Consider the following 19,384-nt stretch of genomic DNA (forward strand, 5'->3'; position numbering starts at 1 on the left):
TTAGCCAGGATGGTCTCGATCTCCTGACCTCGTGATCCGCCCGTCTCGGCCTCCCAAAGTGCTGGGATTACAGGCTTGAGCCACCGCGCCCAGCCTTTTTTTTTTTTTCCGAGATGGAGTCTTGCTCTGTTGCCTAGGCTGGAGTACAATGGAGGGATCTCGGCTCACTGCAACCTCTGCCTCCTGAGTTCAACTGATTCTCCTGTCTCAGCCTCCCGAGCAGCTGCGACTACAGGCACCCGCCACCACACCCAGCTAATTTTTGGTGTTTTTTAGTAGAGATGGGGTTTCACTCTGTTGGCCAGACTGGTCTCTAACTCCTGACCTCGAGATCCACCCATCTTGGCCTCCCAAAGTGGTAGGATTACAGGTGTGAGCCACCATGCCTGGCCTTCTTTTTCTTTCTTAATCAACCTACATCATGACAGGGCCTGCTTCTGGGCACCTTCTCTTTCCTTCTTCCTAGGACTTGCAGGCCCCAACTACTATAATTACCCCCTGGCAGCTTATGTTTCCCCTAATCTAGGCTAAACAGTACTCTCTGTATATTCTTTATTTTTTTAAATTTTTTTCGGACGGAGCCTCACTCACAAAAAAAATTTTTTTTGACGGAGGCCAAAGTGGATGGATTACCTGAGGTCAGGAGTTCGGGACCAGCCTGGCCCACATAAAACCCCGTCTCTACAAAAAATACAAAAATTAGCTGGTCATGGTGGCACGTGCCTGTAGTCCCAGCCACTTGGGAGGCTGAGGCAGGAGAATGGCTCGAACCTGGGAGGTGGAGGTTGTAGGGAGCCGAGATCGCACCACTGCACTCCAGCCCGGGTGACAGAGCAACAGTCCGTCTCAAAAAAAAAAAAAAAAAGAAGCTGGGCCAGGTGGCATGTGCCTGTAATCTCAGCACTTTGGGAGGCCGAGGGTCACGAGGTCAGGAGTTCGAGACCAGCCTGACCAATATGGTGAAACACTGTCTCTATTAAAAATACAAAAATTAGCTGGGCATGGTGGTGCCCGCCTGTAATCCCAGCTACTCAGGAGACTGAGGCAGGAGAATCCCTTGAACCTGGGAGGCGGAGGATGCAGTGAGCCAAGATGGTGCCACTGAACTCCAGCCTGGGCAACAGAGCCAGACTCTGTTTCAGAGAAAAAAAAAAAAAAACAGAAAGAAAGAAAAAGAAAAGAAAAGAATGTACAAACATGCTGATGAGCATAAGGCTATGTTTAATCAAAAATAAACCTATGGGTCGGGTGTGGTGGCTCACACCTGTAATCCCAGCATTTTGGGAGGCCGAGGCAGGCGGATAACCTGTCAGGAGTTCGAGACTAGCCTGGCCAACATGGTGAAACCCCATCTCTATTAAAACTACAAAAATTAGGTCAGGTGCAGTGGCATACGCCTGTAATCCCAGCACTTTGGGAGGCCAAGGCGGGTGGATCATGAGATCAGGAGATCCAGACCATCCTGGCTAACACGGTGGAACCCTGTCTCTACCAAAAATACAAAAAATTAGCCAGGCGTGGTGCTGGGCGCCTGTAGTCCCAGCTACTTGGGAGGCTGAGGCAGGAGAATGGCGTGAACCTGGGAGGCGGAGCTTGCAGTGAGCCGAGATCACACCACTGCACTCCAGCCTGGGCGACAGAGCAAGACTCTGTCTCAAAAAAAAAGACAGAAAAAAACCCCACAAAGATACAAAAATTAGCCTGGTGTGGTGGTGCACACCTGTAATCCCAGCTACTTGGGAGGCTGAGGCAGGAGAATCACTTGAACCCGGCAGGTGGAAGTTGCAGTGAGCCAAGATTGCGCCATTGCACTCCAGCCTGGGTGACAGAGTGAGACCCTGTCTCAATAAATAAATAAATAAATAAATAAATAAATAAATAAATAAATAAATAAATAAAATAAGCCTATGATTGGGAGACTGAGGAGGGCAGGTCACCTGAGGTCAGGAGTTGGAGACCAGCCTGGCCAACATGACAAACCTTGTGTCTTCTAAAAATACAAAAATTAGCTGGGCATGGTGGTGCACACCTGCAATCCCAGCTACTCCGGGGGCTGAGGATAGAGAATCGCTTCAATCCGGGAGGTGGAGTTTGCAGTGAGCTGAGATCAGACCACTGCACTCCAGCCTGGATGAGTGAGCCTCCATATCGAAACGAACAAAGGAAAAAAAAACAGAGAAGATTAGCATGGTCCTTGTGGAAGGATGACATGCACATTTGTGAAGCATTCCGTATTTTAAACAAACAAACAAACAATGACCATATCCCAAACATCAGAGAGGCCATAAATAGAAAGACAAGGGGAGTGTTGTGGTATTGCAGTTTCTACTTGTAGTATTTTTGAATGAATGTAATATGTTGTATAGAAGGGATCACCAGGCCGGGCGCGGTGGCTCACGCCTGTAATCCCAACACTTCGGGAGGCCGAGGCAGGCGGATCATGAGGTCAGGAGATCAAGACCATCCTGGCTAACACGGTGAAACCTCGTCTCTACTAAAATATACAAAAAATTAGCTGGGCGTGGTGGCAGGTACCTGTAGTCCCAGCTACTCGGGAGGCTGAGGCAGGAGAATGACGTGAACCCAGGAGGCCGAGCTTGCAGTGAGCCAAGATCGCACCACTGCACTCCAGCCTGGGCGACAGAGCAAGACTCTGTCTCAAAATAAATAAATAAATAAATTGCCGGGCGCGGTGGCTCAAGCCTGTAATCCCAGCACTTTGGGAGGCCGAGACAGGCGGATCACGAGGTCAGGAGATCGAGACCATCCTGGCTAACACAGTGAAACCCCGTCTCTACTAAAAATACAAAAAACTAGCCGGGCGACGTGGCGGGCGCCTGTAGTCCCAGCTAATCGGGAGGCTGAGGCAGGAGAATGGCGTAAACCCGGGGGGCGGAGCTTGCAGTGAGCTGAGATCCAGCCACTGCACTCCAGCCTGGGAGACAGAGCCAGACTCCGTCTCAAAAAAAAATAAAAAAATAAAAAAATAAAAAATAAAATAAATAAATAAATAAATAAGGGATCGCTAAAAGCCAGAAAATATAGGTTATAATCTTGTCTCTCCTAACTCTGAACTCTTAGGAAAGTTTATTTTTCTCAGGAAATTGAATAAATGTTTTTCTAAGTCATTTCCAACCCTATAGTTCCATGATTTTGTGATAAAATGATAAAATATGAAAGTCCCAATTGTGAAGATGAGTTTACCAAATCCAGTGTTTGCCTAATATGATATTCCCATGAGTAGTGATTTCATGCTCCTAGAGATGTATTAGGCATGTAAATACACTTTTTAGAAACCTAGGCTGGGTGCAGTGGCTCATGCTTGTAATCCTAGCACTTTGGGAGGCAGAGGCGGGCTGGTCATCTGAAGTTGGGAATTTGAGACCAGCCTGACTAACACGGAGAAACCCTGTGTCCACTAAAAATACAAAATTAGCCAGGCGTGGTGGTGCATACCTGTAATCCCAGCTACTTGGGAGGCTGAGACAGGAGAATGGCTTGAACCCAGGAGGCCAGGGTTGCCGTGAGTCAAGATGGCACCACTGCAGTCCAGGCTGGGCAACAAGAGCGAAACTCCGTCTCAAAAAAAAAAAAAAAAAAAAGAAAAGAAAAGAAAAAAGAAAAAATAAACTTCTAGAGTAGGCAAACCTTTTTTTTTTTTTTTTGAGACGGAATCTTGCTCTGTCACCCCCAAGTTGGAGTGCATTGGTGTGATCTCGGCTCACTACAACATCTGCCTCCCTAGATCAAGGGATTCTCCTGCCTCAGTCTCCCAAGTAGCTGGGATTACAGCATGTGCTACCATGCCCAGCTAATTTTTTATTGTTAGTACAGATGGGGTTTCACCATGTTCGTCGGGATGGTCTCAAAATCCTGACCTCGTGATCTGCCCACCTTGACCTCCCAAAGTCCTGGGATTACAGGCGTGAACCACCGTGCCCAGCCTGTTTGTTTTAAGACAGGGTCTCACTCTGTGAGTGAGACTGGAGTGCAGTGGAATGATCTTGGCTCACTGTAACTTCTGTCTCCCAGGCTCCAGTGATCCTCTCACCCCAGCCTCCTGAGTAGCTGGGATCATGGGTGCACACAACCACGCCCAGCTAATTTTTCTATTTTTTGTAGAGACAAGATTTCACCATGTTGACCAGGATGGTCTCGAACTCCTGAGCTCAAGGGAATCCACTAGCCTCGGCCTCCCAAAGTGCTGGGATTACAGGCATGAGTCACCCCACTCGGCCAAAATGCAGTTTTGTTATGTAAGATACTATCGCTGGGGATGCCAGGTAAATTTTACAACTTCTTGTGAGTCTAAAATTATTTCAAAATAAAAGAACACTATCTAGGCAATACCACTCAGGACATAGGCAGGGGCAAAGATTTCTTGATGAGATCACCAAAAGCAATCGCAACAAAAGCAAAAATTGACAAACGTGATCTAATTAAACTAAACAGCTTCTGCACAGTAAAAGAAACTAACATCAGAACAAACCGCCAACCTACAGAATGGGAGAAAATTTTTATGATCTGACAAAGTGTCTAATATCCAGAATCTACAAGAAACTCAAACAAATTTACAAGAAAAAAAAATCCCATTAAAAAGTGGGCAAAGGACATGGGCCGGGTGCAGTGGCTCAAGCGTGTAATCCCAGCACTTTGGGAGGCCGAGACGGGCGGCGGATCACGAGGTCAGGAGATCGAGACCATCCTGGCGAACACGGTGACACCCCATCTCTACTAAAAAACACAAAAAAACTAGCCGGGCGAGGTGGCGGGAGCCTGTAATCCCAGCCACTTGGGAGGCTGAGGCAGGAGAATCGCGTGAACCCGGGAGGCAGAGCTTGCAGTGAGCTGAGATCCGGCCACTGCACTCCAGCCTGGGCGACAGAGTGAGACTCCTTCTCAAAAAAAAAAAAAAAAAAAAAGTGAGCAAAGGACATGAACAGACACTTCTCAAAAGAAGACATGCAGCCTACAAACATGAAAAAAAGCACAAATCACTGAACATCAGAGAAATGTAAATCAAAACCATAATGAGATACTATCTCATGCCAGTCAGAATGCTGATTATTAAAAAGTCAAGAAATAACAGGCCAGGCCTGGTGGCTCATGCCTGTAATCCTAGCACTTTGGGAGGCCAAGGTGGGTGAATCACTTGAGGTCAGGAGTTTGAAACTGCCCTAGCCAACATGGTGAAACCCCATTTCTACTAAACACACACACACACACACACAATATATATATATATATTTATTTTTCTGAGACGGAGTCTTGCTCTGTCGCCCAGGCTAGAGTGCAGTGGTGCGATCTCGGCTCACTGCAAGCTCTGCCTCCCAGGTTCACGCCATTCTCCTGCGTCAGCCCCCTGAGTAGCTGGGACTACAGGTGCCCGCCACCACGCCCGTCTAATTTTTTTTGTATTTTTAGTAGAGATGGGGTTTCACCGTGTTAGCCAGGATCATCTCGATCTCCTGACCTCGTGATCTGCCCGCCTTGGCCTCCCAAAGTGCTGGGATTACAGGCGTGAGCCACTGCATCCAGCCAATTTTTTGTATTTTTAGTAGAGATGGGATTTCACCATGTTGGCCAGGCTGATCTTAAATTCCTGACCTTGTGATCCACTTGTCTCAGCCTCCCATAGTGCTAGGATTACAGGCGTGAGCCACCCTGCCTAATTTTTTTGTATATTAGAGACAGGGTTTTGCTATGCTAGCCAGGCTGATCTCGAACTCCTGGCCTCATGTGATCCACCTGCCTCGGCCTCCCAAAGTGCTGGGATTACAGGCATGAGCCACCATGTTCTGCCTATATCCCACAAATTTTGGATCTAATATTTTCATTATGGCTTATTTCTTTTTGTGCTCTTTTGCTCAGGCTGGAGTGCAGTGGCATGATCTTGGCTCATCACAACCTCCACCTCTCAGGCTCAAGTGATCCACCCCAGCCCTGAGCCGGGACAACTGGGTGTGAGCCACCACACCCAGCTAATTTTTGTATTTTTATGCCCTGCTAATTTTTGTATTTGTATTAGAGACAGGGTTTCCCCTGTGGCCCAGGCTAGTCTTGAACTCCTGGACTCAAGGAATCTGTCTGCCTCAGCCTCCTGAAGTGTTGATTACTGGCGTGAGCCACCACACCCGGCCCGCTTGCTCGCTCCTTCCTTCCTTCCTTCCTTCCTTCCTTCCTTCCTTCCTTCCTTCCCTCCCTCCCTCCCTCCCTCCCTCCCCCCTTCCTTCCTTCCTTCCTTCCTTCCTTCCTTCCTTCCTTCCTTCCTTCCTTCTTTCCTTCCTTCCTTCTTTTTTTTTTTTTGAGACAGAGTCTTGCTCTGTTGCCAGTCTGGAGTGCAGTGGCACCATCTCAGCTCACTGCCATCTCTGCCTCCCGGGTTCAAGCGATTCTCCTGTATCAGCCTCCTGAGCAGTTGGGATTACAGCATGTGCCATCATACCCCAGCCAATTTTTGTATTTTTAGTAGAGACAGGTTTTCACCATGTTGGCCAGGATGGTCTCAAAATCCTGACCTCGTGATCCACCCGCTTCGGCCTCCCAAAGTGCTGGGATTACCGGCATGAGTCACCGTGCCCGCCCACTTATTTCTAAGTATTTAATTTCCATCATGGCTTGTTCTTTCCATGGTTATTTTAAGGCAATTTATTTATTTATTTAGAGATTGAATCTTGCTCTGCCACCCAGGCTGGAGTGCAGTGGTGCGATTTGGGCTCACTGCAACCTCTGCCTCCCAGGCTCAAGCGATTCTCCCACTTTACCCTCCTGAGTAGCTGGGACCACAGGCGTGCACTACCACCCTCGGCTAATTTTTTATTTTTGTGGAGATGTAGAGATGATGTCTTACTAAGTTGCCCATTCTGGTCCTGAACTCCTGACCTCAAGTGATCCTCCAGCCACGGCCTCCCAAAGTGCTGGGATTACATGCATAAGCCACTGTGCCCAGCCTGGATGACAGTTAAACAATTTTTTTTTCTAAAAAAGAAAATCTAGCTGTATGTTTGCTTATATTTTACATCGTGGTCAGGGAATATGTATTGAACAGTTCTTTCAAAATTGAATTGCATCAGTTGAGACATGCTTAACTTAGAATGTGACCAATTTTTATAAATGCTCTAAGCATGCTTAAGGAGAATTAGCAGTCGTTAAGTTTCGAGAGCATGGTTCAATGTTTTAGGTCAAGTTTGTTAATTGTATTGTGTTTTTTTTGTTTTTTTGTTTTTTATTGAGACGGGGTCTCACTCTGTCACCCAGGTTAGAGTGCAGTGGCATGATTTCGGCTCACTGCAACCTCCACCTCCCGGGTTCAGCGATTCTCCTGCCTCAGCCTCCCAAGTGGCTGGGATCCCAGGCACATGTCACCACGCCCGGCTAATTTTTGTATTTTTAGTAGAAACGGGGTTTTACCATATTGGCCAGGCTGGTCTCGAACTCCTGACCTCGTGATCTGCCCGCTTCGGCCTCCCAAAGTTCTTGGATTACAGACATGAGCCAAAGTGCCCGGCCACTTGTATTGTTTTCTTTAAAAAAAAAAAAAAAAAATTCTGGGCGCGGTGGCTCACGCCTGTAATCCCAGCACTTTGGGAGGCCGAGGCAAGCAGATCACGAAGTCAAGAGATGGAGACCATCCTGGCCAACATGGTGAAACCCCATGTCTACTAAAAAATACAAAAATTAGCCGCGCCTGTAGTCCCAGCTACTCGGGAGGCTGAGGCAGAAGAATCGCTTGAACCCGGGAAGCGGAGGTTGCAGTGAGCCGAGGTCGCACCACTGCACTCCAGCCTGGCAACAGAGACTCCGTCTCAGGAAAGACGGAGAGAAGTGGAGAGATTCCAGATGTATTTGAGAGACAAAACTGATTATTTGGGGTAAGGGAGGTGAAGGAGACAGAGGGATCACGGACGACCTCCTTGGTTTCTGGTTTAGGCTTCTTGACAGATGGCGGAGCTATGCAATTGAGAGAGAGAATCCTGGGAAAGATTATGAAATCTCTGTATTTTCCGCAAGAATGTTTGTTTGCTTCCCTTGCGAGTGTAAGAGGGAGCCGGGAACATTGAGGCTTGGGGCTAGGACTCAGCAGCTCCTCTGCCCTTACCGAGAACTCTGTCTATATCTGTATTACAACACTTACCATAGTGTATTCACTTTACAAGGTATTGCACCCAGTGAACCATGACTAGTAGAGAGCAAGGGCAGAGTTTCTTCTCGGTGTCTCTGGGACTTTGCCCAGCAGCGGGCCCCGCCCACTATAGCGCTCTCCGCCTAGCTCCGCCCCCAGGAGATTTCCGGCTTCTCAGTACTGGCCTAGTCGTAAAGGGCCCTGCTCTGCCGCTAGAGCAACCGTTTCCTCCTCTGTCGGACCAGAGTGATTGATTAGTTTGTTGTCCAATCATCAGCCGAGTGGCCACATAATTACCAATTAGGCAGTAGCAGAGGCGGGTACCGAAGTACGGGGTCTGGGTGACTAGGAAGTAAGAGCCCAGACTGCGAAGATCGCGTCAACTCCAGGCGGCGGTGGAAAGGTGACGTGGTATCTGGATTCCATGGGTTTTTTCTTTTTCCCATTGCTGGGTTAACAGCCCCTTCGCAGCTTGGGGCTACGATCTTCATTTGCCTTTTTTCTTTTTTGGAGGAAGGGAGCTCTGTCCATATATTTAAGTATTTGAGGTTCTTGAGCAACTTCCTCCTTCGCCTCCAGGCGTATCCTTTTCTTAGCCTGAGGTGGGGTCCTCCCCAGGGAGAGAGAAAGTTGTTTGAGATCCTTTCTTACTCTGTGGGTGGTTAAAGGCCTCCGGACTCAGTTCCAGGAAAGGGAGATGAATGATGGGGGTGCCAAGACTCGCGGGCTCTGCCCTCTTGCGAAGAGTTAGACGCTTCCACCTGGGTGGAGGGGCCCTGGGAACTAGATTCCTGTGTTAGGAACTAAGTAGGTATTGAGGGCGAGCGAATAAACAAGTGGAAAGAGACATTTCTTTCTTTTTTTTTTTTCGAGGCGGTGTCTCGCTCTGTTGCCCAGGCTAGAGTGCAGTGGCACGATCTCAGCTCACTGTAACCTCCGCCTCCCGGGTTCAAGCGATTCTCCTGCCTCAGCCTCCCGAGTAACTGGGATTACAGGCGCCCGCCACCGCGCCCGGCTAATTTTTAGATTTTTAGTAGAGACGGGGTTTAATGATGTTGGCCAGGCTGGTCTCGAATTCCTGACCTCGTGATCCACCCGCCTTGGCCTCCCAAAGTGCTGGGATTACAAGCGTGAGCCACCGCGCCCAGCCAGAAAAGAGATGTGTCTTATGTGGAAGTCGTGGTAGTTCTCCAGGTGGGAGAGCCTACTGTGGGGTGGAAGACGTTAGGGCTGGGCTCCGGTGCTAAGTCCACTTCCTACCTCTAGACTGTCATCTTTTTTGCCTCATTTCTTTCTCCTCAGGCTGGAGGACACACCTAAACATGTGGAATCCCAATGCCGGTAAGTGTTTGGGGGTTTCTGTTCCACCCCTAACCCTTTTTCTGATGGACTCTGTAACAGGAAGTTTCTCTATCAGCTGCCCCACCCCCGACCTGCCACACCCGCAAAAGCAAAGTCCTTAGTCTACAGCTGACCAGTGCTTTTTTATTTTATTTTATTTATTTATTTTTTGAGATGGAGTCTCTGTCGCCCAGGCTGGAGTGCAGTGGCCCGATCTCGGCTCACTGCAACCTCCACCTACTGGGTTCAAGCGATTCTCCTGTTTCAGCCTCTGCAGTAGCTGAGATTACAGGCGTGCGCCATCACGCCTGGCTACTTTTTGTATTTTTAGTAGAGACGGGGTTTCACCATGTTGGCCAGGCTGGTCTCGAACTCCTGGCCTCATGTGATCTGTCCACCTCGGCCTCCCAAACTGCTGGGATTACAGGCTTGAGCCACCACGCCCCCCGGCCTGACCAGTGCTTTTGTCTTCCTCAGAGTTCACTGTCTCCCTCCTCTCTCCAGCCCTTCCAGGGACATTCCCCCTTTTATCCCCAACTCAGGTTTGTCTCCCCTACCCTCTATTCTCCTTTGTCACCTTTCCATTTCCCTTTAAGTGTTGGGTGAGAAAGAATCTCTTTCTTTTTGTTGTTTGTTGTCGGAGACTCTAGGGAATTATAATGTTTATTATCTGCTTCCACCAGGGCAGCCAGGGCCAAATCCATATACCCCCAACATCGGGTGCCCTGGAGATTCCAATCCTGCCCACCGACCACCTGTTAACCCACTCTTTCCCTCAGGCCCCTGTCCTCCTCCCCCAGGACCTCCCCAGGGCATTCCAGCTTTCCCCCCAGGTGGGCCCCCTCATCCTGTGCCACAGCCAGGGTATCCAGGATGCCAACCCTTGGGTCCCTACCCTCCTCCATACCCCCCACCTGCCCCTGGAATCCCTCCTGTGAATCCCTTGGCTCCTGGCATGGTCGGACCAGCAGTGATAGTGGACAAGAAGATGAAGAAGAAAATGAAGAAAGCTCATAAAAAGATGCACAAGCACCACAAGCACCACAAGCATGGCAAGGTCAGTACCCTCTGGAGCCTGGCTAGGGAAGGGGTGCCCCCTCAGAGGGACTAGGTAGGCAGGGGTTGGATGAGGGGGATTCACATTCTGTGGACGTGGGGGGATGACGATTGTGTCGCTCTGGTAGATGATTCTTCCTTTTTGTAAAAGATTGCTACTGGGAAGAATCTGATTATCTTGAAAAGAAACATCAGGCTTCTCCTATCTGGGGGGAGCTAGGGTGAGCCTTAAAATGGAATTTAGAATCAAAAGCCAAATCTTTTCTGCCCTACTCTCTCCCAGAACTTTTGCTCCCCTCCCCGCAGGTGCATATTCTAGCAAGTTGGACCCCCCCACAGACATTGTCAAAACATCAGTTAAAGTCATTCCTTTGACAAAGCAAAGTCTTATAATAATTAACAGAATAATAATATGGCCTTAGTTCCTGGAGTTCTTTCTCTCTTTCGGTGTTCTTAGGGCCTTGTGTTAATTACATGGGCCCTTTGCCCTATCATCCAGCAGAAAAAGTGAGGACAAGAGCAGTCAGTGACTCAGCCTCTAACAAAGCCTAGGACTAAGGAGGTTTTGTACTCAGCCCCAAGGCCGAGTATCTTTGTTTTAGAGGACTCTTAAAAATTAGTAAGGATCATGCCTGTAATCCCAGCACTTGGGAATTATTAGCTGGGTGTGGTGGCGCATGCCTGTAATCCCAGCTACTCAGGAGGCTGAGGCAGGCGAATTGCTTGAACCCGGGAGGCGGAGGTTGCAGTGAGCCCAGATCTCACCACTGCACTCCAGCCTTGGTGACAGACAAGACTCCATCTCAAAAAAAAAAAAGTGCAAGGATGAAAGCAACTCTGAGGACAACTCTGGAAGGATTAAACCAATCTGTATCTTGATGAGGCCTCCATTTACATTTAACTGCCCAGTATTTATTTGCCTTGTGGATTCTAATTCCCGATTCTGGGTATTTGATAGAAGTGTGAAGAGAAGGCCAGGCACTGTGGTCCACACCTGTAATCCCAGCACTTTGGGAGGCCGGGGCAGGCGGATCACGAGGTCAGGAGTTCGAAAGCAGCCTAGCCAACATGGCGAAACATGTCTACTAAAGATATAAAAAATTATCTGGGCATGGTGCTGCGTGCCTGTAATCCCAGCTACTCCGGAGACTGAGGCGGGAGAATCTCTTCTTTTTTTGAGACGGAGTCTCGCTCTGTCCCCCAGGCTGGAGTGCAGTGGCGTGATCTCGACTCACTGCAAGCTCCGCCTCCTGGGTTCACGCCATTCTCCTGCCTCAGCCCCCCCCAACTAGCTGGGACTACAGGCGCCTGCCACAGCGCCTGGCTAATTTTTTGTATTTTTAGTAGAGATGGGGTTTCACCGTGGTCTCGATCTCCTGACCTTGTGATCCGCCCGCCTCGGCCTCCCAAAGTGCTGGGATTACAGGCGTGAGCCACCGCGCCCGGCAGAGAATCTCTTAAACCCAGGAGGTGGAGGTTGCAGTGAGCTGAGATCATGCCATTGCACTCCAGCCTGGGTGACAGGGTGAGACTACATCTGAAAAAAAAAAAAAAAAAAAAAGAAGAGAATTGAGATTTAGTGGGGAAGAAAGGGGAGAAATTACCCTGGAGAGACTGAAAAATGTTTTTATTTAATAACTGTAGCAGGCCGGGCGCGGTGGCTCAAGCCTGTAATCCCAGCACTTTGGGAGGCCAAGATGGGCGGATCACAAGGTCAGGAGATCGAGACCATCCTGGCTAACACGGTGAAACCCCGTCTCTACTAAAAATACAAAAAACTAGCCGGGCGAGGTGGTGGTCGCTTGTAGTCCCAGCTACTCGGGAGGCTGAGGCAGGAGAATGGCGTAAACCCGGGAGGCGGAGCTTGCAGTGAGCTGAGATCCAGCCACTGCACTCCAGCCTGGGCGACAGAGCGAGACTCCGTCTCAAAAAAAAAAAAAAAAAAAATAACTGTAGCATTACTGGGAGTATGTGCTTAAGGAACATTGAATAGAACTCCCAGCCTTTTCTTACATCTTCCCCACTTTTTCCCATTGTGCTTTGGAAAAAGTAGAGATACGTGTACACACAACTGCTGTTTCTACTGTCTTCTTAGATGTGTAGAATCCAATTTCTTAAAATCATAGGACTTTGCATGCAGCTAATGAATAAGCATTTATAAGGTAACTGCTGTTTCCTAGCACTATACTATGCTTGTGCCTGTAATTTATTCCTTGCCTAGGCATCGATTCAGGTAAAGAAAGTTGGAAATTTGCTCCAAAGGCAATATGTTAAATTTTTAAAATTCTGTGATACTTTAGGATGGTTTAATCCATTCCTGTGTGCTCACTGCAGAAGGAAACCCTTGCTTTTGTTTAGGTACAGTCTATTCAAGACTCCTGACCTTCTTAGGGAAGCAAGGGATACTTGGGTGGAGGGGTGGGGCACCAAAGAATGGCCCACGGAGTGATGAAAGGTCATTTGGATCTGATGCTTCTTTCCTCTTTCCCCTTTCCCCTTGCAGCATTCCTCCTCCTCTTCCTCCTCCTCTTCCAGCAGTGATTCTGACTGAATACAGGCCCTGGACCCTTCCCTCAAGTCTCACCAGTTCTGCTCTCCCATCAAGCTTCAGATGCCATGTTGTACTGGGGGAAAGTAGCCCTTGTACTCCCTACTTCCTACCTCCACCTGAGCCTCACCCTGCTGTTGAGCCCTGAGTGGCTAGGGGAAATGGGAAGAGGATTGCCATGGCCTGGCCATCTTGTTGCTGCTTGGATAGATCATATAGCTAATGAATTAGGCAGGGAAGCTATTCTTTGAAAATGATGAACTAAATGTTGACGACAAGTTTGAGATCTGTAAAATGTGATTTTTTTTACTTCCGCTTATAATACTTGTGATTGAGGAGGTTTGTGGAAATTTAATTATGATGAAAAACCTCTATCTTTTTTGTAATGTTGCCATACTTGGGGAATTTAGTGGCAAATACATTGCCCAGCAGGCCTTTTGTTGGTTGCACTAACTGCAAAGTTGCTGGGAAGTAGAGTCCGTTTGGTCGATGAGCTTTGACCGCCATTTTGGAACCTTACCTTTCCTCCTTAGCCCAATATGCTGTCTCAGGTCCTATTCAAATAAAGATATTTCTCCTGGTCTCTGTTCACCTGTGCTATCACCTTGGCTGGGTATGGCGCATTCTACTACTTTTGCTAACCTTCCACAGACCCTTTAAAAGTGTATCAATTTTATAGAAGGGAACCAGAGCTTCACTGAGGAAGACACCGTGTGATTCCTATGTTTTTTAAGTGGGAGAACTCTTCAAAATTGGGTCAGGCAGAGTGGCATGAATCTTTATTATCTTCCCTTGGGTGAATGGATATAGGCCTTTAGCTTATGTTTTCTTAACTCTGGCTGCCCATCAGCTATGAGAGAGTAATATGGGGCTTTACCCCAAATCTACTGAATAATACTTATTTTTGAAAACATTTTTTTCCTAAAACTTCTTATTTTTATTTATGTATTTATTTATTTTGAGATGGAGTTTCGCTCTTATTGCCCAGGCTGGAGCGCAGTGGCGCAGTTGTGACCTCCACCCCCCAGGTTCAAATGATTTTCTTGCCTCAGCCTCCCAAGTAGCTGCGACTACAGGCACCTGCCACCATGTCCGGCTAATTTTTGTATTTTTAGTAGAGACAGGGTTTCACCATGTTGGTCAGTCAGGCTGGTCTCAAACTCCTGACCGCAGGTGATCCACCTGCCTTAGCCTCCCAAAGTGCTGGGATTACAGGCATGAGCGACTGTGCTCTGCTAAGACTTTTTACATGTGTCGCTACAAATCAGTATATTTAAGAAACCGTGGGCCAGGCGTGGTGGCTCACGCCTGTAATCCCAGCACTTTGGGAGGCCGAGGTGGGCAGAGCACGAGGCCAGGAGTTCGAGACCAGCCTGGCTAACATGGAGAAACCCCATCTCTACTAAAAATACAAAATTAGCCGGGCGTGGTGGCTCATGCCTGTAATCCCAGCTACTCTGGAGGCTGAGGCAGGAGAATCGCTTAAATCCAGGAGGTAGAGGTTCAGTCAGAATTGGAGCTTAAGACGGCCTGGCTTCTGAGTCTCTGCTCTTAACCCAATGGATTCCAGGCAGAAGCAGCAGTTTTACAAAGGTGCCAAGTTGCAAAAAGTGTACGATGAAAGTTAGGAGCTCCTGAACCTGAGTTCCTGAAAACAGGAAATGAGGCTGCAGTTGGGGACATGGGGCTAGAGGAAGGAGTAGACTTAACAGATGTTTCTGAGGTGGAACCCATGGGTGTGGGCATTGAGTGTAGGGCTTGAGGAGGAACAGGGAAGAAGGAGTGTTTTGAGTTGGCTATACTGCATCCATAACTTCCCTGGAAAGAGTTCTATGAAATAAATGCCTGAGGTCTTCTTATATTTTACAGCTAGCTTCTAATTTTATTAGAAAATCCATGGCTGGGCTCAGTGGCTCACACCTGTAATCCTAGCACTTTAGGAAGCCGAGGTGAGTGGATCACCTGAGGTCAGGAGTTCGAGACCAGTCTGGCCAACATGGTGAAACCCCGTCTCTACTAAAAATATAAAAATCAGCCAGGCATGGTGGCAGGTGCCTATAATCCCAGCTACTTGGGAGGCTGAGGTAGGAGAATCACTTGAACCCGGTGCAGTGAGCCAAGATCTTGCCACTGCACTCCAGCCTGGGTGACAGAGAAAGACTTGTCTCAAAAAAAAAAAAAAAAAAAAAAAAAAAAATCCAAAGCCAAGGTCCACTTTTCCAGTGTCTTGGATTTGGGGGCCATTCTAATTTTTTTTTTTTGAGACAGAGTTTTGCTCTTGTTGCCCAGGCTGGAATGTAATGGCGTGATCTCGGCTCACCGCAACCTCCGCCTCCTGGATTCAAGCGATTCTCCTGCCTCTGCCTCCCAAGTAGCTGGGATTACAGGCATGCGCCACCACACCTGGCTAAGTTTGTATTTTTAGTGGAGACGGGGTTTCTCCATGTTGGTCAGGTTGGTCTCAAACTCCCGACCTCAGATGATCCTCCCACCTTGGCCTCCCAAAGTGCTGGGATTATGGGCGTGAGCCACCGCGCCCAACTTTCTAATTGTTTCCCCCCAGTCACTCTATGTTTTCCTTTATCAGCTCCTTTTTGGAGGGGAGAGGGAGATCGTGGGCATGGGACAGATCGTGAAGTGAAAAGAAATAGATGGTGACCAGGTGCAGTGGCTCATATTTGTAATCCCAGCACTTTGGGAGGCTGAGGCAGGAGGATTTCTTGAGTCCAGGAGTTCAAGACCAGCCTAGGCAACATAGCGAGACCCTGTCTCTTCAAAAAATAAAAGTTAAAAAAAAAATTAGCCGGGTATGGTGGCTTGAGCCTGTAATCTCAGCTGCTTGTGAGGATGAAGCAGGAGAGTTGCTTGAACTTGGGAGGCTGAGGTTACAGTAAGCCGACATTGTGCCACTGCACTACAGCCTTAAGTGATCCACCTGCCTCAGCATCCAAAAGTGTTGGGATTTCAGGCCTGAGCTACGGTGCCTAGCCCCAGCATTCCAACTTATTCAACCAATCTTTTATTACTATAATTTTATATTTGTTTCTAGTTTTGATATATACTTAACTACTGTTGTGAACATTTTGGTTCATACATCTTTATCAAAGGTTGAAAAATTGGGAGCCCATGTTATACCTGGGTCTGAGACTTTTTTTGGAGGGATCACTCTCTATGTTTTTTTTTTTTTTTGAGATGGAGTCTTGCTCTGTCGCCCAGGCTGGCGTGCAGTGACTGGATCTCAGCTCACTGCAAGCTCTGCCTCCCGGGTTTATGCCATTCTCCTGCCTCAGCCTCCCGAGTAGCTGGGACTACAGGCGCCTGCCACCTCGCCCGGCTATGTTTTTTGTATTTTTTAGTAGAGACGGAGTTTCACCTTGTTAGCCAGGACGGTCTCGATCTCCTGACCTCGTGATCCACCCGTCTTGGCCTCCCAAAGTGCTGGGATTACAGGCTTAAGCCACCGCGCCCGGGCTTCTCTATGTTAAATATCAGACATGTTCAGTCAAGATTCAGATTTCAAACTGACAAGTCTAGCAAGAGTGGGCCCACATTCCTGAAGGAAGAAATTTGTGACTATGAGTAGTAATAATTATATGTAGATGGGTCTTCCCATAGTCTTTTCAACTCCCTGTTATGTTTCTGTAGGCCAGATTAGATTAATCCTTGGCTCTTGAGAGCTTTGTGTTTGTGTCCCTGCTTTGTGCATCAGTATAAGTCTACTAAGATGGTGGTTCACAAATGTTTTTGTCTTATGCCTTCAGCATCTCATACAAGAACCTCTGGGATTCTGTCATTCTTTTTTTTTTTTTGAGGCGTGGTCTTAACTCTGTTGTCCAGGCTGTAATGTAGTGGTGTGATATCGGCTCACTGCAGTCTCAACCTGGCCAGGCTCAAGCGATTCTCCCACCTCAGGCTCCTGAGTAACTAGGACCACAGGCATGTCCCACCACCATGCCTAGCTAGTTTGTTTTTTTGGAAGCAGAGTCTTGGTTTATCCCCCAGGCTGGAGTGCAGTGGAACAATCTTGGCTTACTGCAACCTCTGCCTCCTGGGTTCAAGCAATTCTCCTGCCTCAGCCTCCTGAGTAGCTGGCATTACAGTTGTGTGCCACCATGCTCGGCTAATTTTTGTATTTTTAGTAGAAACGGGGTTTTGCCATGTCGGCCAGGCTGGTCGTGAACTGCTGACCTCCGGTGATCCATCTGCCTCGGTCACCCAAAGTGTTGGGGTTACAGGCATGAGCCACCGCGCCTGGCCATTTTTTTGTATTTTTTGTAGAGACAAGGTCTCACTATGTTGTTCAGGCTGGTCTTGAACTCCTGGGCTCAAATGATCCTCTCACCTCAGTTTCCCAAAGTATTGGGATTACAGGCTATTCTTTTTTTACTAGGAACTAGCAAGATTTCCATTCACACGAGAATGGGAAAGATAGGAAATCCATGGGATCTAAAAATACAAGTTGACATTTTAGTTTAGGAACTGTGAGTTAATGGGATGAATCTTTTATCTAGTTTGCTGCCTTTTTGGAATCAACTCCCTATATCAGATTGCTTCATGGCCCTAGGCAGATTCATTCTCTTGACTTAGTTTGGTTCCTCTTCTGGGAAGAATTTATTGATTCATAAAATTATCAGGTATGGCTATCAGAGGCGTCTCATCTTTCTCTTTTAAAGCTGGGTGCAACTGTTGGCCAGTTCCAATACAGATATTTGATATTTGTTTTGCCCCCCCACATTAGAGATGATTTCATGGATTCACCCCAGTTCTCAGAGGTATGAATGTCCCCACTGTGAAATCTTAAGGTTAAACGTGACCTTCAGCCAGGGCTTCACATAAGTACACTCCTTAGTTTGGTTTTTCCTGGGTGTCATAACATTTTCCTACTTCATTTCTTCCCTTTCATCACTTGGTCTGCCCCTTACCAGATGACAGACTTCTTTTTCTTCTTTTTTCAGAGACAGGGTCTCACTGTTGCCGAGGCTGGAGTGCAGTAGGCTGCTCAAGCTATGCTCTTGCCTCAGCCTCCTGAGTTGCTAGAGGTGGCGCTGGCTAATGTTTAAAAATTTTTTTGTAGAGGCCGGGCGCGGTGGCTCAAGCCTGTAATCCCAGCACTTTGGGAGGCCGAGACGGGCGGATCACGAGGTCAGGAGATCGAGACCATCCTGGCTAACACGGTGAAACCCCGTCTCTACTAAAAATACAAAAAAATCTAGCCGGGCGAGATGGCGGGCGCCTGTAGTCCCAGCTACTTGGGAGGCTGAGGCAGGAGAATGGCGTAAACCCGGGAGGCGGAGCTTGCAGTGAGCTGAGGTCCCGCCACTGCACTCCAGCCTGGGCGACAGAGCGAGACTCTGTCTCAAAAAAAAAAAAAAAAAATTTTTTTGTAGAGATGAGATTCTTGCTGGTCTCTACAACTCTTGGCTGGCCTCAAGCAGCTCTCCTGCCTTGGCCTCCGGAAGTGCTGGGATTACAGGAATGAGCCACCTTGCCTGGCCATCTTTTTCTTTCTTTCTTTCTTTTTTTTTTTTTTTGAGACGGAGTCTCACTCTGTCGCCCAGGCTGGAGTGCAGTGGGGCACGATCTCGGCTTACTGAAACCTCTGCCTCCTGGGTTCAAGTGATTCTCCTGCCTCAGCCTCCCGAGTAGCTGGGACTACAGGCAAGTGCCACCATGCCCAGCTAATTTTTGTATTTTTAGTACAGACGGCGTTTCGCCATGTTGGCCAAGCTGGTCTTGAACTCCTGACCTCAATCCATCTGCCTCGGTTTCCCAAAGTGTTGAGATTACAGGAGTGAGCCACCATGCCTGGCCCTTTCTTTCTATTTCACATTGTTCCTAATACAATTTAGGGGGTGGGAGGAAAGGCATTTTAGTCCTCAAGCCTAACTTTCCACTTCAGGAAGCTACCTCTCTTTAGATGCCTCCATCAGTTTGGGGCTGCCCAATAAAACGTGACTGAGAGTCAAGGGGCTAGCATGCAGTGGCATGTTCAAGGCTCACTGCAGCCTTGATCTCCCTGGTTCAAGTGCTCCTCCCACCTCAGCCTCCCAAGTAGTTAGTACTACAGGTGTGTACCACCATACATGGCTAATTTTTAATTTTTTACAGGGACAGGGTCTCACTATGTTGCCTAGGCTGCTCTCGAACTCCTGGCTTCAAGTGATCCTCCTAACTTGCTCTGCCCCCAAAAGTGTGGGATTACAGGCATGCGCCACCATGCTCGGCCATCCCTCGGTTTTTTTTTTTTTTTTTGATTGCTTCTTTGAGATAAGGTCTTGCTTTGTTGCCCAGGCTGGAGTGTAGTAGCACACTCACAG

At 48.1% G+C, this 19,384-nt stretch overlaps 2 protein-coding genes and 1 non-coding gene across 19 annotated transcripts in view; all 3 read left to right on the plus strand.

The window, feature by feature from the left end:
* The first annotated feature begins 2,136 nt into the window (after positions 1-2,136).
* On the plus strand, positions 2,137-2,239 carry LOC111542100. The gene has a single exon (XR_002731443.1). It is a non-coding gene; the product is annotated as a U6 spliceosomal RNA (small nuclear RNA).
* A 6,139-nt stretch (positions 2,240-8,378) lies between these two features.
* On the plus strand, positions 8,379-13,652 carry PRR13 (proline rich 13). The gene is made up of 4 exons (XM_023210980.2): positions 8,379-8,525; positions 9,425-9,463; positions 10,147-10,520; positions 13,023-13,652. The coding sequence occupies exons 2-4, from the start codon at positions 9,445-9,447 to the stop codon at positions 13,068-13,070; spliced, it is 441 nt and encodes a 146-aa protein (XP_023066748.1). The 5' UTR covers positions 8,379-8,525; positions 9,425-9,444; the 3' UTR covers positions 13,071-13,652.
* The window catches only part of PCBP2 (poly(rC) binding protein 2), a 40,745-nt gene continuing 31,743 nt past the window's right edge, over positions 10,383-19,384 (plus strand). For all 17 annotated transcript variants that reach the window (XM_026454666.2, XM_026454667.2, XM_026454669.2 and 14 more), the window contains exon 1: positions 10,383-10,520. The gene's annotated coding sequence lies outside the window, so the exon portion shown is untranslated. The remainder of the gene's footprint in view (positions 10,521-19,384) is intronic.

The sequence above is a fragment of the Piliocolobus tephrosceles genome, chromosome 10 (assembly GCF_002776525.5).
Source record: "Piliocolobus tephrosceles isolate RC106 chromosome 10, ASM277652v3, whole genome shotgun sequence".
Lineage (NCBI taxonomy): Eukaryota > Metazoa > Chordata > Mammalia > Primates > Cercopithecidae > Piliocolobus > Piliocolobus tephrosceles.